We start from the raw sequence: 17,980 nt of genomic DNA, 5'->3' as shown, positions 1-17,980 counted from the left end.
CTTGAACAATTTTAGCAAGATTTACAAGAGCTTACAAGTCTAAGAACATAGATTAAAACTGTTACTTGAAAATATGCGTTTAAGACTTATCAGAAATTCTCAATTAATAAAGAAATTTCAATGTTGTTTTTTGAATAATGAGTTTAATGAGACTACATCAGATAATTATTTGTCTTGGTGTATATCGCAACATGTTGATAAAGCATAAGGGAAAAGTATTTTATTAGGGTGAGATGTCTCTATAACCCATACACCACCAGAGTGAGATTTTTCTTAAGTTAATATTATCTTACAATATTGATAAGAAAAATTAACAAAAAAATAAATACTCTTCAATATGAAATCATCATAGTAATTAATAAGTTATTTGTTATATTTTAATTTCAAACACTTAAAACTGAAAATAAGAATAAAAGAGATCAAATGATTGATTATTTCTTAATTTATCACTATTATTTGTAGAAAAGAATTATATTAAAAATATCTAGCTAATTAATGTTATAAGTTTATAGGTAATATAACAATTTTTCAATCCAGCTATTAACTACTTACTGTAGATGTTTATTTTAATGATTATCAAATTTGAAATAAATAAATATAGATCTTTTAACATACACGTTGATGATTAGATCTAATAAACTTAGCACACTTTTTTTTATCAACAATTATTATTGAATAAAATGACAATAAGGTTTTAAGTGTTTACTTCTCTTATGAAACACTCAATTAGAAATAATGTGGAAAAATATTTGTTTGTTATAATACATTTGCATAATATTTAATTTTTAAGGGTGTGTTCGCATAAGTGAATCCTTCCAATGCATCGAATTGCGAAGACGGATTACAAAAGTAATTTGTGTTCGTCTTGAAAGATTATCGCACGTGGATTTGCGATATAGGGTAAAAATTCATTCCTTTACTGCAAAGAAGATTTGAGAGGATTAATGAAAAATTTACCCATATAACCTTATTATATTCAAAGTCAACCATATAATTCTTACCCACATATATATATATATATATATATATATATAAAATTATTATCAATTATTATCAATTATTAATAATAATAATTAATAATAATATTCATATATAATATATATATATATATATATAATATTGATATATTAAATTATATATATATAATAATAATAATTGTTTTAAGTGATAGTAATTATTAAAATAATAATAATAATTTAATATAATTTATTTTTATTAAAAATTATTAAATAATAGTTTTTAAAATATAATATTTTTAATTAATTTAAGAATTATTTTATATAATTTTATTATAGAGTGTATTTTAGTAATTTTTAAATTTTATTTATGATAATTTTTTATTTAATCTAAATCCACTCATTCTACCTTCTAAATCCTCTCAAAAAAACACACATTCATCCACTCAAATTTACACAAATCAATCTTCACACTCTCCCCAAATCTATTTTCTAAAGCGAACACAACCTAAAGAAATTGGTTTGCATATATAAGTTCATAAGTGAACGACGTCATTACTCTATATTCAATTACAATGTTAGTTTAGATAACCACAATTTTTTTTTCAAGAAATAATATTTCCTCACAATATCTTGTAGCAAACATATATCTATAAGAATCCTGTCAAATGAGCATTCTAATATTCAAAAGTTTTGGTATTTTATTTATATTTATTCTAGAGTCCTTTTTAAGTATCTTAAAATGGAAACGATAATGTATTAATAAATTGACTAACAACACCACAAAATATAAATAAGATTTATTAATAATGAGAAAAATAAGTTTCCCGATAGGTCTTCTACATCTCTCGAAATTTATATTAGATTTTCTTTCAACATATAAAAAAGCATACTTCTCTACCTTCATATAAAATTGATTTCATAGACGTTCTTTTAGTTGGAAGATTATAATGATATTATTTTTAGGTTAAAATATCTTTTTATCCCAATTTTCGTCAAGTTTTTTTAAATAAGTCATAATTTTGGTTTTATGTTCAAATAGGTCCTAATTTTCTTCAATTTTGTTCAATTGGGTCATTTTTTGCTAACATCGTTTAAATCATTAACGACTATGAACAGTGACTGCCACGTGTCACTTCGTGGTTTTTTTGAATTTTTTTATTTTTATTTTTATTTTTTTAATTTTTTTAATTTTTTTAATTTTTTTAAAATGTACACGTGTCAACCTTGGAGCATGCCATGTGTCACTTTGTGGTTTTTTTGATTTTTTTTAATTTTTTTTTACATTTTTTAAAAAAAAATTAAATGTCCACGTGTCAGCCTAGTAGCATGCCACGTGTCAAAGTCAATGTTCTAAATTCAATTTGGTCCTTATATTTGTTATTTTTGTTCAATTAGGTCCCAATTTTTGTTAACATTAACCAATTTGGTCCATCTCCAAATTAAAACCAAATTTAATTTTTATATTAAAATTCACATTTTTATTAAATATTTTTATATAATATATTAAAATTCACATCATTATTACTTTGATATAAAAATTAAATTTGGTCACATCTTCAACAGGGACCAAATTGGTTAATGTTAACAAAAATTGGGACCTAATTGAACAAAAATAACAAATATAGGGACCAAATTGAATATAGAACATTGACTTTGACACGTGACACACTACTGGGTTGATACGTGGACCTTTAAAAAAAGTTCAAAAAAAAAATAAAATAAAAAATTCAAAAAAACCATGAAGTGACACGTGGCACACTCATGGGTTTGACAAATGTACATTTTAAAAAATATTAAAAAAATCAAAAAAAATCAAAAAAACCATGGAGTGACACGTGGCAGTCACTGTCATGACCGTTAATGATTTAAACGGTGTTAGCAAAAAAAGACCAAATTGAACAAAATTGACAAAAATTGGGACCAAAAAGGTATTTTAACCTTATTTTTATAATAACTATATTATCAACATACACAACTAAGTAAACATATTTTCCAAGTGAGATATGAAAATAAAAAATTGAATGATTTGTTTCGTTACATTTCATTTTACAAATTTGATCAATGCGACTAAATTTTTTAAACCAAATACAAAGAGATTGCTTGATATTATGAAATGACATATCCAGTTTGCAAACCAAGTACTCCTTATAATCAACAAAACGAGAAAATTGTTTGATATGAATACAAAAAATATGAGAAAAAAAAATACTAATATCAACAACGCATAAACAACATAAAATAATTTTCTAATAGAATTGCTAGCTACAATACTTATTTTAATAATAACCTATATTTAATAGATATTCTAATACAAACATATAATATTATAGAGCACTTATATGAATATTGGACATTTTTATAAACATTGGATATAATTATACGCTTATGATATTAATGATTACTAAAAAAATTTATCAACGGTAGGTAATGAGTTTAAGTTTTATAATAATAAGAAAACACTGCTGACGATAAATTAATAAAGGAAGAAGAAATATTGTATTTAATTGCTCATGATAAGTTAAATTATTTGAAGTTGACATTTGTAATATACTCTAGAACTAATTCAGAGATGCAAAGAATGAAAGAAATATTGTTTTTTTTTTTCTTATGATTGTTGAAAGTAAAATAAATATTACTTCATGATATTCAGACGTTGAGAAGTATTATTATATGCCACATCACCAACTTAGTTTTAAATCTGAAGATTCACATACAAATGAATATGCTAATCTATAATCTATAATAATATATATAAAAGAATTTCTCTTTTCGTGTTCACAATTTAAAATATTAATTTTATTTTTTAAATATAATAATTTATTAAATTTTGAAAAGTTGACCATTATTTTTATAAATTTTTATAAAATCGAATATTTTTACTTTTTCTTTTCGTCTTTATTTATTAATAGTTATTCTTTCATCTATTATTATATATTTCACTTTATTTTTAATAAATATAATTTTAATTTAAACATTAACTTAAAAATATTACAATATTATTACCTACTGATATACTATCACGCATATTTAAAAAATCATACACAGGCGCAATATCACGCCTGTGTTTATGCTAGTCTTTATTAAAAAAAAATATTTTATTAAATTAGTACATTTAATGTAATCAAATAAATTATTAATTTTTAATAAAATATTATGATATTATTTACTAGAACATAAAATATTATTAATAATACAGATTTTTCTTGTTGGAAGATTTATTATATATTAACAATAAAAAAATAACAAATATTGTTATATTTATTTTATAATATTGAAATTTTCTAATTGATTTCTTAGAAATAGAAAATAACAAATGTTACAAATGTTATTATGATATTATGATTTTTTGTTAACAAATAAAAAATATTATTATATATTTAAAATAGAACCTATTACGCTTTTTTATTGATCTGTTCGTGTCCGAAAATAACAAATGTTGTTATACATTTTATCAATAGAAAATGTTGTAATTTTCTGATTGATTTATTAGCAACAGAAAATAACAAATAGTGTTATCATATTTATTGTGATTGCATGATTTTGAGGAAAAATAGTTTTTGTCAACATAATAAAAGAAATCTAGGAGCTACATTTTGCAGAAATAATCATCACTCTCTTCTCTTAGTAGAAAATGAGTACTAAAATAAGCAATCCAGAAATCAATCACCATGGAAATATAGCACGAAGACTAAAGTGGTCATTTCAAATATAGTAGGAAAGCTGTTAGTAATTATGTAGGTGCAGAAAGCAAAAGATAAGTTCGAAATGTAAAACAAACTCGACTAAGAATTACTCCATGTTTTGTAGATACCCAAAACGGTTCAATCATCTCCCGCCAAGCCAAAATATTGCAACACGAAGAATTCCAAAGTCGGGATCGGAGATCTTTAAATTACATTAAATATTTGCCCCTCAGGTATATAATTTTGTCATCTTTAAGAGTGGGCAGGGAAGAATATTACAACAATTCCATAATTTGTGTAGTGCACGAAATGCGTGCGAGTTATACATTTTTTCAGGGATGTCACCTCTCGTGAATAGGATGTGTTTGATCAACTGCCCATGTTCATTCATGATAGAGTGATCCATGACCTGCCCATCTCCTATTACCGATTACTATTAGAAAGTAAACAAAGATGTGTTTACTTAATTTTATTTGCGTATATTAACTAAAAGGGGTACAAAATACATAATTGGAGACCTCTTCTACATTAGCACCAAAAATAAATTCCATCACTACATGGATTGATGCCGAGGAAAAATAACCTCTTTTTTTGGGAAGCCTGCGCGATGAAGCAGCAATATATTGACAATATTGCAAATATTGAAACAAATGCCAACTTTAAAACAACAACCAGCCTCTAATTGTCCTCCAGATTGAAAATTCCACAATGAAGAACATCAATTAGGAGAAGGACAAGTTGAAAGCTGAAAAATCCAGATCCGTCGTTGACACCCATCCTGTGGCATCGTTCTTCCCCACAGCTCCCCTAGTCCGTAAATTCAAATCCCAATGTTAGGAAACTCCCAGAGGCGGACAAAGCTAATGAAATGGATCCAACAAAAATTGAATTTAGAAGGAAAACAAACAACGGGCACTAACTTCCAAGCATAAAATTGTAACAAACCTTTTTGTAGACAAATTATTAGGTATGTAAAAATTTCCTGGGAATACTAGTCCTAGACAACAAAACTTGTCACGTGACAATTACCAACATCATTCTTGTGCATAGTTGTGGAATGTCAAAACATAAAAGCAAACTAATCTACCCTTGTATGTGCTTCTGCAAAAAGGTAAAGCACCGGAAGGAACCCCCAGTTAAATATTTCAAATTCCTTCAAAAAACAAGAATGAAACAATTTTTGTATTCATCATATATCAATGAATACTATCTAGTTTGTTTTCTGAAACAATGTCCTCAAGGCACCTGTAACGTTTGCCTTTATGCATTAGAAATCCACCAGTAACTCACCCACCATGCCAACACACACGGGGTGCTAGCACATCCACAGAGAGAGAGAGAGAGACAGAGAGAGAGAGAGAGAGAGAGTACCAAGTTCACCAGATTGTTGTCCTTCTTGAATGATGCCTCACAATGAGGATTCCCTAGAGGGACAAAAAGTCAATCTCATCTGAGCTTTCCTCGTATATCACGTAGTTGGCATCTTGACCATCCTCATTGCCACTTCCCTGATCACTATTGTAGCTGCTTTCAGATGTACTCATAAAAATTGATCCATCTGACGTGTGGCTACTCAATTGTGAGGGCAGACTTATCTCACTATTCATATCAGCATCAAATGTCTCCATATAACTGCGGAACGATCAGAAAACAAAAACTGGTGCCGATTATAGAATGAAATAAAAAAATCCCTCCACCTGTAATAAATTAAGGGCACCAGAATCCAAAAATACTTAAACTGAAAACTATCTAACCTTCCTTCTGCTGATGGATATTCAGCCACCACACACATATCAGGTCTCGTTTCCAAAACCTGTTTTATAGGCATAATACTGGAACGCAACCCCAAATTTGTAAATAAATAAAGAATAAAAAGTGTCATTGAAAAGGTCAAAGTAATTCAAGGAACTCATGTGCTAACCATTACCTAGAGTTGTAGCACCTGTGATACCAATCAGCCTCAGATGCTAAACCTTCCCTATTGGATATATCCTGTTTAAATGTAAATGTGACAACACGAATCAAAATTGAGTCAAGCTGAAACATCACTCTTATTTTATAAGCTAAAACATATTTCTATATACCCACAAGATGTACAAGAAATTTGAAATCTCCAGCAAGAATTGCAGTCAACAGCCTCGCGACTTCCATCTGCACATAGAAGTATTAATGTTTCCGAGGCATCTGAGTTAAAAGAGAAAAGGTAGAAAAGTATTTCAGACATTACCTCTTTGAGATGCATGCAATCCCTTAAAATTAAGACCTCAAGAAAATTTCCCCCATTGCAGCTTCCAAGGTTTCTGAAAAATAAAGGTTTTAGTACTTTTAATCAATCTACTAGACGGACAGAATGTAACAGGCTCTAGAAAAGCCTTGTTAGATACAACTGACCTTAAGAAGTTACCAGTGATTGAATAAGACGTTGAAAAGTCAACATACTTCAATTTCCTAAATCCCTGCACATTCAGTTTAGAATTAATAACTCTGACAACATGCAGCTTTTCTTTAACTTCCATGAAAAGGAAAAGTTAGGATAATGTTATCTAATTTAAAATTAATCGTCCAAACTTCAAAAACAAAATGGTAGCTTCGAATCACACATCAATAAAATATTAATATAATACCGCCACCATTTTTCCCTATAGGTATAAAAATGACCACCAATATGTAGCGCATAATATTGCAAAATTATTATTCAGAAAACCAAATTTGCTCACCAGTAATTGATAATCACAATGAAATAAATAGACTTAAAGCTCATACATTGTAAAACATCAATATATACTCAACGCTCCATGATAAAAGACAAGTTACAGGCTGCAAAAGTTCACAAAATTACCTCTAAATTCAGCACAAGATAGCTTTTGGGTGTAAAAAGTGCAAACAAAAAAAAGTCAAGTCTACAATTTCCAACTAAAGTAAAATGCAGAAATTGAATATACAAAAGATAGAGTTAAACATGAATCTTTTAATGAATAAATTAATAAAAAATTTACTGGATTGACAAGAGCAAATGGGGACACACTGCACAGTGTAAAATATGCTAAAATTAAGAACTTGAAACTTAGTACATTGAAAATTGCAACTTTCATGAAAACATACCTTAACCAATACACGAACTTTGCAATCATGTAGCTTAAACCCTCTAAGGGATAAAGAAGTTAGATGAGGACAATTGTTTACTAGCTCAAAACAGGTTTGTGCTTTCAAGCTGTCATCTCTACCTGAAAATCAAAAAGAGATAAGTAGAGATATAGAAAGTCGTAAAAGGTAACATATAGCTCAGAAAGTAAGTTACCTGTTTTAGAAGACTCGAAAAACAAGCGCTCTATCAAGTGGCAGTTTGCACTTACTGACATTAATGTTTGCCTCAGCTCAACATGGCTAGCATGTCAGGAAAAAAAAAAAAGGAAAGAAATGGATCATCAACAAACACTATATATATAGAAATGACCTTCTCTTTTAAATAAAACAAATTAGTAAAAAAAGACAGACACAGATACACATTAAATGCTTATCACATGTTCATATTACAGCAGAAAGTATTCCCATCTTAACATGGCATATGGAATTTAATATATTTCATGTTCCAGATCATAAGAATTTAAATTTCAGTCCCATAATCTTCATGTTTAACAACTTTCAGGTTCATGTGATTGTTGGGACTCTAGGAGTAATACAGAAAATTGATAAGAAGTTATGGGACTCTAGAAGTAATACAGAATAATTCCTTTACATAATTGTTGGAAAAAAAATTGAAATTTTAATTGGTTTGGAGGCACAACAAGGCTTTGAAAAGACATTCTTAAAAAATAGATTTAGACCTAATTCAACTTTACAAAATCAGCTTGCAAGGTGAGATTTGTCCCATTTATACACTATAATTTGGCCACATCTCTAGTTGATGTGGATCTCTAATACACTCACTCCATCACTGCAAGGACTGGAAATCTTGTAGGACTAGATATTTGTAAGTGCTCTCATGGCAAGTAATATGATAGGCCAAACAAAACGTGTAGGAGAATATCTGGGGTGGTTTATTGGGAAGGAGTGAAGAAAGATTCCAGCAGTTCATAGTAAAATGTGAAGTACACAAGAGAAATAAGAATCAAAATCAGTACCCCACTGGTCTCCTGCACCGTTGCCTATTCAGACCCAAATGTAGAGTGACATCTCCATGCAGTTTTGGCTTTAGGTCATCGTTTCTCATCTAAGGAGAAACCCAGATTTTTATATTTGAAATAGTAAAGTACCAAGTGTTCTCTAGTTCCATTATATCAAACAGGGATGGACCAAATCTTGCTCAGGCACTTCTATTTTCAAAGTTATTCAAACGAGTTGGAACTAAACTCAAGAACAGCTATTCTTACTTAGCCTCCACAAGGTGGTAAATAGAGGTTTGGATTTTTGAGGTATGTCACAAACGTATAAGCAGTGGCCACAATCATTCAGTTGGAATGAATGTAGGTTAAACACAAATGACGCCCTTTAGAGATTTGTATGGAAGAAAACATGCCTTGCTTTTTATAGGGAGCACATTCCCCTCAAACATGGACATGTATACCAGCTCACTAGACTCTACTACAAGGGACACAATTTTGGATGAATTGAAACATAATTAACACCAAATTAATGTTGCACTACACTGCTACAAGGATAACATCAAGCTCTGCACGGCATAATATTGCACTGTCAAAGAAAGAGAAAAGCAGTCCAAGATTCAATGGACCATGTCACACGATCCTCTATTTCATCTCATTTTGTTGAACAGGGCTGTATCAGGCTCATATAGTCCTCTGCCATTGCCCAAAGTATTGACAGACAATTGGCAAATGCAGACAAAACCTAAGGATTTTTTGAACTTGTGACACACTGCTGGTGTGGAAGATGAGTTGCTCGTACATGACCTACATAAGAATTCTTCATAATGTATCACTATCTACCTATAGGTCACTTCAAAGGTCTACTGAAAGTCTGTCTCACTGTCTTCTAATCATTTTTTGTTCTACTCCTGGTCAAATTCAACCAGAATACCCAACCTGAATATGGCAGATCGCAGATGGAATCTAAAATAGTACATACAGTAGATTATAAGGAAGTGCACTGATCACAGAAAAAGAGATCCATTTTCTTCATGTTTAACACATTTTAACCAATAACATTCTCATATGCATCATCCACCAGCAGTGAGAAAATGCTTATAACAAAAAGAAGGGAAAGATCAAGAGTTGAAGGAAATAGACTTACAGCCCAACAATTTCCAAATCAAGGAGAGATGGGCATGCAGACAATGCTGCACCAAGGGATGCATTATCCATTCTCTCAATATTATACAAGTGTAACTTTCTTAAAAGAGCCCTACAAAAACAAATATAAGAGCCCATATAAAACATATCACCTGAACACACTGGATACTTAATAAGTCCAGAAAAGAAAAATACCCTGGGGCACCACCATCACCACTTAAAGGGCTTAAGCAACACCTTGTTAGAATGGATGACTCCCTCCCTTGTCGAGATCTCTTATCATTCCATGAAAAGTTTGATACTTCTACAATAGCATTTCTTATGGTACAAACAAATGGTGGACAAGATCCAAGTGAAGTAGTAGCGCCAGGGACAACACCAAGCTTAAGAGACCTTATTAACAGAATTATAATATGTGAGAATATAATAACGCAAGAAAAGATAGATCACAGTGTAATGCAGGACCAAGAAGTTAACATAAGGTAAAATAATGAGAACGGTTATGCTTTATGGTTGAAAGCCAACAAAGTTTACATGGTTAAATTCACTTAAAATGATGAAATTAGTTGCACAAATTCAAATAGGAGCTGAAAAAATATGAGTCATTAATGAAATGTAAGCACCAAACCAGATGAGACAGACCAACCAAACAAATAATCAATATGCAACAAAATAGCCGCCCTACCCTTTCCTTTTCTTTTTTTCCTTTTACCAATATGAGCAAAGGTGAAGTACAGTAGGGAAATGATCGGCCCAGTAGGCGATTCATTTTGCACTATCACAAAGTATTCACCAAAACCACCAGTTGGCAGTAAAATGAAGTTTCATCCGGAGCAAAAAATATATATAGCACGGAAAGGACATTTCAAACCTTAGTGCCTTTCCAGCTCGCTGAATCATCGTAGCAACTACTGCATTGTTAACCTTCGGAACAAGTGTTGTCAAATCAAGATTTGTATAGCACAGAGGATCTTTAGCACATTTGCTAAACATTGAACAAGTAGCTGATGCATAGCACAGGCTCTGGGTATCAAGCATTGAGAACACCTGTGTATGGGACTCAAAATCAGTACACAGAGAACTTACCAATTACTTCATGGACACATTCAAAAACTCTTAGAAATTAGTCTTAGGACTCAACACTATAAATCAGCTCGTAAAATGAGGATTGTCTAAAATTTATAAGCTCTCCTTAAGCCAATCTCTCAGTATGGGACTAATACTTACCCAATTATGCTGCAATTCCCAGCCCCCAAACAGACTACAACTATGACGAGTTAGGGGTAACCGAAATTAAAGTGGCTTTCCAACAAAACAATGATTAGTTTCCAATAACAATTGAAATTTTGGCCGTTCTTCAAAAATACTATAAATCAGGTCAAACATGTGCAGCCATCGTTTGTGCAAAATGCAACTGCAGTCCATAATCTCGTGCTACATGCTTCTCCGCAGGTACGTTTTATGCATAGTCCTCGTATACATATACTCAGAAAACTCGGATCCAATTATATTCAGCAAAAATCATTTCCACTCTAACTACACATACATAATATAAAGAAAAAGCTTCCCTACGAGAAAGGGGGCGAAATAACGAAAATCAGCATTATTTAACTACACATCTACCAACTTAATTAATAAGCATACAGACACGGAAGGTAACACAAAAATCAACAAAAAGGGAAACAGAGGAACGGTAGTAACATTAACGTGTAGCATAGCATGATTACATTAATACTGAAATAAAAAGAAAAGGAAAAGGAACTCCGGAAGAAGGGAAGGGAAGCGAAAGTGACCTTGATGGTGAGGTCCGGAGGGAGGGGCCAGGCGAGGGAATTGTGGTTGGAAGCGCGTTTCCGAGAGGAGTGTTTGGCGGCGTCAAGGAGGAGAGAACCCATTTTAAGAGCGCGATCGATAAGATCGGGGTCGGAGGGGACCGATTGGAGAAGCCTCTCGAAGGAGAGATCGAGGGCGAGAGAAGGGAGGTCGGAGAGGGAGAGAAACGCGTCCAGAAGACGCTCCACATCGCTCAGGTTCTCCACTCTAGGGTTTTGCGACGGACATGGACGCTTCGCCATTGAGGGCGTAGACGACGACGACGCCGCTGATGACGCACTCACACTGTGAAGGACAACGGAATCCATACCCAGGGCCGACGAGAGTGAGTGAGTGAGTGACTGAGTGGTAAGTGGTTTGGTTTGGTTTGGTTTCTTCACATTCACACGACCCTCACCCTCTCTGATTCCGTGCCTATGGCTATGTACCGCTGATAGATCCTATGCGTTTCAGTGCCGGTGCCTGTCGCCTTAGCGCCACGTGGACCATCACATGGTTCACAACCCTCCATCTGTTCAAAACCATTATTTTTAAATTCTTTTTTCTTATATTACCTTTTCCTCTCCTTTGTTAGTTCTTTCTCGGACAAGCCTTTTTTTTATTTTGTTATTTACCCTCCTCTCCTTCGACATGACATATAATCCACGTCACTTCACTCCCATTGTTTACTTCCATGCCCAATCAAAATAAATTCTTGGTTACGCACCTCCTAATCAAACTCTGACAGGTACACATTATACAAAAGTGAATGTGCTATTATTTTTTTCTTTTTATTACGTCTACAATCTTCTGTGCTTCCTGACAGCTGTTTAAAAAAAGACACTACTTGAAAGTTTATAATATTATACAAACGCCAAATTGATTCCGTCATTCTTTTCTGCTACTCAAAAACCAATTGGCTGCTCGAAAAGAAATAACTAAAATACACGTTTAATTATTCTATGCAATACTACTGTATAATTGAGTCTCTGCTTTTGCTGAATAACTATCCATATAAATAAATTAATCTTTCAGACAAATAAAAGATATTTATTAAATAGATTCAGCCGCAGAGCCAGAAAACGCTACCGAGAGGACGAAGCAGCCCAACCGCGATGGTCGTTGAGACAGTTAAAAAACGCTGATTTAATAAAATACTAACATCTGAATTTTTACATGTTTCATAACACACCGATTGTAGGAAGTAAAGTAGCAATTGGACATATAGATAGTATACATCATATGAATATGTCGTTTTAGCAAACATGGATTAACTAGCTGTCTCTAGGAGCAGGCATTATCCTAAACCTTTCCTCAGATGTTTGGTTGACCCCACTAAATCTCTCTTCTGCTAGAAGTGACTGTAAATCACTGCCATTTGCCAAACTGTTAAACTCAACTGCTTTAGACGGCAATGTCGGATAACGCCGTTGGCAAAATGTCATTAACCTCTTCACGGATTGCAGGTACTTGCGAGTGGTCTCGTCATTCATGATGTGAGCAACACTGTTAGTGTAGATCTTTTCACGAGCAGATCTTTCATGAATACCAACCATAGTGACTCCAATAGGCCAGGGTGCATTCCCGATGGCCAGCTTGATATAATGGTCCATTGCTGCCAGATAATCTCGCTTCATACAGCATTCAACCACCACCAACAGCGCCTGTCGAATGTCATCAGGAAGAACCTGAAAATAGAACACACCGCATACATTCCATTAGTTAAATACTTCAGAAAACAATCAAAACTGACACATGCCTCATCAACAATAAAATTCTATGATTACTTCTCAATCAATATGCATTACTTAAACAGTATGTACTAGTAAGAAAAGGAACGTATATGCTAAATATTCAACGGTTATAGCCATGCTCAGTAAATCCTTTGGTTCTCTAGTCCAACGGAGAACCTATAGAGGAGACACTTACTATATATATCCTTCTAGAACGGACACAAGCATTGGAAAGTGAAAGTCAATTATATCTCACACTTGCCCTGTCAATTTGCTTTGTAAACTTGCACTGTGCAAATTGGCAAACAATATTGCTCCCAAAACTTGTTAGCCCCAAGATGGATGCTGACAAACAGAAATTCTGTTTGGGACTCTTGGAATAAATAATCTTAAATAGAATTTATTGTAAAGGTGTGTGTTTAATAATATACCTAGTTCCTTGATATATCTTTTCATATTTTCTAATCTTCCCTCTCATATATTGTATCTTATGTATCCCAAGTTATTATAAATATGAATTTCTAGTCACTAACCTTCCACCACTGTCGTTTCTCTCTCTTGAAACCAACCCTAGGTTGCCTTTTGCTCTTTCACCGTGGACTGTGCTCCTGCCTCTACCTTGTTCAACATGTCTTCAAGGACTATGTCCTCTTTTTCCAAGACCCCTTCCATAACTTTAGAGAAATTAAATAAAAAAACTACTTATCTCGGTTTGCATTTGGTTCCTTGGCCAAGTTTTCCATAATCATTTAGGAGATGGGAATTCAGTATCACTAGATCAAATTCAACAGTGGAAGAAAATTGATAAAATTGATTTCCAGCTTTGTTCTCCACTTTGGCAATCAGTAGAGCCCAATATTTTGAGCACTCTTAGATCCTTCAAAACGTGTAATTCCTTTGGAAAAAAGGCCCAAAATATTTTCACAAACGGTATCCAGTTAATAGATCCGGGAACATTACGTTGGAAATGCCTCCTAATAGATCCAGGGAACTTTTACCGTGTGATCTTGCTGAGATTTCTTCCCTTACTTATATATTATATACATTAATCTAAAGATGTTTCTGCGCCCTGCTGCTAACCAAAAGTCTATGATTCGTGTACACTGTTACTTACTAGACAACTTATCATTTTTAGGATCAGATTGAGCATCATCCTATACAATGAATGAGATTAAGCACAAAATCATATTTTTCAGAATTAACCATATTATTAATCAAGCTAAAAGGTTTGGCTAAATTATGACCGAAAAAGTTTCACAACGTGATTGCTGAGAGAAGAGGGAGGCGTGAGATAATAAACTGATATGCAGGTTCGATAACATTTCTGATCAGCATGAAGAACTACACCTACACAACCAATTTTTGCACCACATTACCTCTCCCAATTTCAAGTTTTCAACAATAAAAAACATCCTTAAGTTGGCTACATTGATCTATTAAGCCCGTTAGACTACTCCTACGAGAATGTTTGGATCAGATTATTTTGGGGGAAATAAATCTTTCTCTTGGGAGCTTCTTTGAAAAATACTTTTGAGGAAAAATTATAGACTATTTCCTTAAAAAATGCTTTTCAAACATGCTTATAATTGATACATAAAGGATTTGTCAATGCCAAGAAGTAATGAACTATATTTATTAGCATTGCTTAGCACCATAGGCAGGCATATTCATCACGATATCTGCAAAACTATTATGCTGGACAGTAATATGATGATGTCCAGAAAACGAAAGAAGATGGTGAAATTAAATTAAATTGGTAGACAAAGAACATAACTAATTAGTTCAAAATTAACGGTGTATGAAGTATGAAATCTAGAGTTGTCAAAACGGATAACCCGGCTCAACCCACCATGGGTTGATCACTTAATGAGCCAACCTAATCCGCCTCACTTATTAACGAGCAAACAAAAAATCGAACCTGGCCCAGCCCACCACGGGTTGATAGGTTAAACGAGTTGACTCATGGGCTCACTTAATTAAAAAAATACAATTTTTTTATTTTTTTCAGTCAAAACTAAATCATAATTCTATTAAAATCTATATAAACTTCAATACAATCCAAATACAAACCAAAATCACAAAAGTACAAATTATTTGTGTTGGTTAAAAAAACAATCCAACCTGACCCAAATGCAAAGATCAACTTAACAAAAAACACTTGTGTGACCCTTTATTTGCAGGTTGGCTCACCAACCCGGCTCACCACAGGTTCAATTGGGGTGAGCCGGGTTCTAGATGGACCAAGCCAAAAATCAACCCGTATTGAAATTTGTAAAAAAATTTCAACCCAACCCGGCCCGAACCCGTGGTGGGCTGGATTGACTCGTGGGTTCCAACCTATTTTGATAGCTCTAATGAAATCTAAAGAAAAAAGAAAGAATGGAATGCTGGAAAAAAAAACGCTCTGTAAGATGTGAGAGAAAGAATTCAAACAGAGGCAAGGCAACTGTTACACGAGCAAACTTAACTGCAGTTACTCCTCGCCAGTCTAATTGCAGCCTAAAGGGGTTGATATCCCTAATAGACAGTAAGCATGATCTAACTTGTGCTTATAATGTTTGTACCGTCCATATCTTACGATATCTTACAAGTCAATTTTGTGATGATGAATTAGGTACTGAACCCAATTAAGAAAAAGAGTGGAACGATCAAGGAAGAAGGGTGGCAAATCCTATTATGTTTCTAGAGCTAAAAAAACAATAGAAAATAGGGGAGAAATCAGAATTTTACCCAAAATAAAATCTTAACATTGTTTCAGAGTACAAATTGGGGTTTTGAAACTTATACCAAGGTAGCACCAAAACATAGCTCACAAAAAGATGCTATTTGAGCCATTATTTGAATCCTTTAGCAGCCTAGGGCCACTACTCCATTGTAGCGCAACTGCTACTGTGCAGAATCACATACATACCCTCAGAATAGCATTACACTACTACCAGTCATACGGTCCTACTAATACAAAATCATAGCAGAATAGATAATACCACCATGCTCTCGCATACACCTAGGTTACATGTATATACTTCACTGAAGACATGATGACAAGAGCTTACTTTCCGTCTCTCTTCATTGAAATTATACTTCAGAAAGTTCTATTTAGTGGAGTTATTCTCTCAAACATTTAACAGTTAACAACATCATCCAATCACAAAGCCATGACAAATTACACAAGGATAACCAATCAACAAAATCCAAAGCATACAAAAGCCATGAGGAGAGGAAACTCACCTTCTTCCTACAAAACTTGAACAGCGGATTCAAGTAACGCGCACACTGCTTAAACGTAGCAACCATGGATTTCCCCTTAGCCGTGCGCTTCTCCGACTCAGGCTTCTCGTGCAACTCCTGCTTCCACTCGTTCAGGAGCTTCTTGAAAAACACCAGAATCTTATCCTCATCGCACAGCTCCTCGAAATTCGCCTTCATACGCTTCAAATCTTTATCGGCATCGGCGCCGCTAGAGCCTCCCTCGCTCAAGTCGTCGTCGCCACCTCCACCCTCTCGGTCCTCAGTGGCACCGTCGTCGGGCTTCTGTCGCTTCCTCTCGCCAATGATCCCGGTCTTCTGGCGCTTCCGCAGCTCAGCAATGTCGCGCAGGAAGTCGTTGGTCTGCCCCTCGGTCATGTCGCTGTCCACCTCAAACACGCCAGCCTTGAGAACGTGCTTCAGGCGGTCCAGCCTGGCATCGTCGTCCTCCCCGAAGAGCGTGATTGGCTGCTTCAGGAAGCGGAGGCGGCGGATGACCTCGGGTTTCGGGAGGACGAGGTTGTCGATGTTTTGTTCGTCAGTAAGGGAGGTGGAGGCGGCAGCGACGGCAGAGGAGGATGAGGCGGAGGCGGTGTTCGAGGAGGTGGGGGCGGCGGTAGCGGGGTCGGAGGACGTTGCGTGGCGCTTTTGCGACTTGGCTTCCAATTCGCGCTTCTCTTGCTCGCGGAGTTTTTGGATTTCCTTCTGTTGGATCTCGGAGCGCTTGAAGAATCTCTTGCCGCCGGTGTCTTGCGCCAGAGATTGACGCTTCTTTAGAAGCTCTTGCTTCAGAAGATCCATCTAGGGTTTGCGACGACGCGGTGGTGGAGAGTATGGTGATTTCAATTCAGTCCTTCGGATTAAAACTAAAAACCCTTACAGGATAACCCCGACGAATTTTAATGCAGCCGTTTCCGGAGTAAAATTTAAAGATTTGAAAATTGTATTATATTCTTGATATATTACGAAATATTCTTAAAGTATTTTGTTATATTTTAAAAATATTATAAAATATCTTTAACATATTTATAAGTGATATTTTATGATATAATCATTTATTATCATATTTTATAATATTTTTAAAATATATAATGTGTTTAAAATATTAAGATGATATAATGATTTATTATTATGTCTTAAAATATTTTATAATAAGTATTTTATTATATTCAATATTATTAAAAGATTTAGAAAAGAACACTAAAGTAAGAACAGTAACTCATCAAGAACCTAAAATCCTGGATGAAGTTTTTGAAGATGAAAGTTTTAAAATAATGAAAGAGGAGCTATACCAATTAAAA

The 17,980-nt window shown here is 33.7% G+C and overlaps 2 protein-coding genes across 4 annotated transcripts; both read right to left on the bottom strand.

The window, feature by feature from the left end:
* Positions 1-4,737: 4,737 nt before the first annotated feature.
* Positions 4,738-12,144, bottom strand: LOC114186183 (F-box protein At4g02760-like). Of its 3 annotated transcripts, none has more exons than XM_028074238.1 (13): positions 11,682-12,144; positions 10,760-10,935; positions 10,084-10,281; positions 9,890-10,000; positions 7,941-8,026; positions 7,745-7,866; positions 7,034-7,098; positions 6,870-6,942; positions 6,731-6,793; positions 6,570-6,634; positions 6,397-6,474; positions 6,014-6,274; positions 4,738-5,502 (listed from the first exon to the last, which is right to left on the bottom strand). In XM_028074238.1, the coding sequence occupies exons 1-12, from the start codon at positions 12,027-12,029 to the stop codon at positions 6,067-6,069; spliced, it is 1,593 nt and encodes a 530-aa protein (XP_027930039.1). In that variant the 5' UTR covers positions 12,030-12,144; the 3' UTR covers positions 4,738-5,502; positions 6,014-6,066. The 3 variants fall into 3 exon arrangements, with proteins under 3 accessions (XP_027930039.1, XP_027930032.1, XP_027930024.1); XM_028074231.1 differs by having other exon boundaries at positions 4,738-5,454; positions 11,682-12,143; XM_028074223.1 differs by having other exon boundaries at positions 4,738-5,449; positions 11,682-12,142.
* Positions 12,145-12,729: 585 nt separating this feature from the next.
* Positions 12,730-17,580, bottom strand: LOC114187325 (pre-mRNA-splicing factor 18). The gene is made up of 2 exons (XM_028075548.1): positions 16,662-17,580; positions 12,730-13,388 (listed from the first exon to the last, which is right to left on the bottom strand). The coding sequence occupies exons 1-2, from the start codon at positions 17,478-17,480 to the stop codon at positions 12,975-12,977; spliced, it is 1,233 nt and encodes a 410-aa protein (XP_027931349.1). The 5' UTR covers positions 17,481-17,580; the 3' UTR covers positions 12,730-12,974.
* Between the last annotated feature and the right edge of the window lie 400 nt (positions 17,581-17,980).

Source organism: Vigna unguiculata, chromosome 1, assembly GCF_004118075.2.
Source record: "Vigna unguiculata cultivar IT97K-499-35 chromosome 1, ASM411807v1, whole genome shotgun sequence".
NCBI classification, from domain to species: domain Eukaryota; kingdom Viridiplantae; phylum Streptophyta; class Magnoliopsida; order Fabales; family Fabaceae; genus Vigna; species Vigna unguiculata.
Note: the sequence above shows the minus strand (reverse complement) of the source record. Positions and strands in the feature narration are given on the sequence as shown.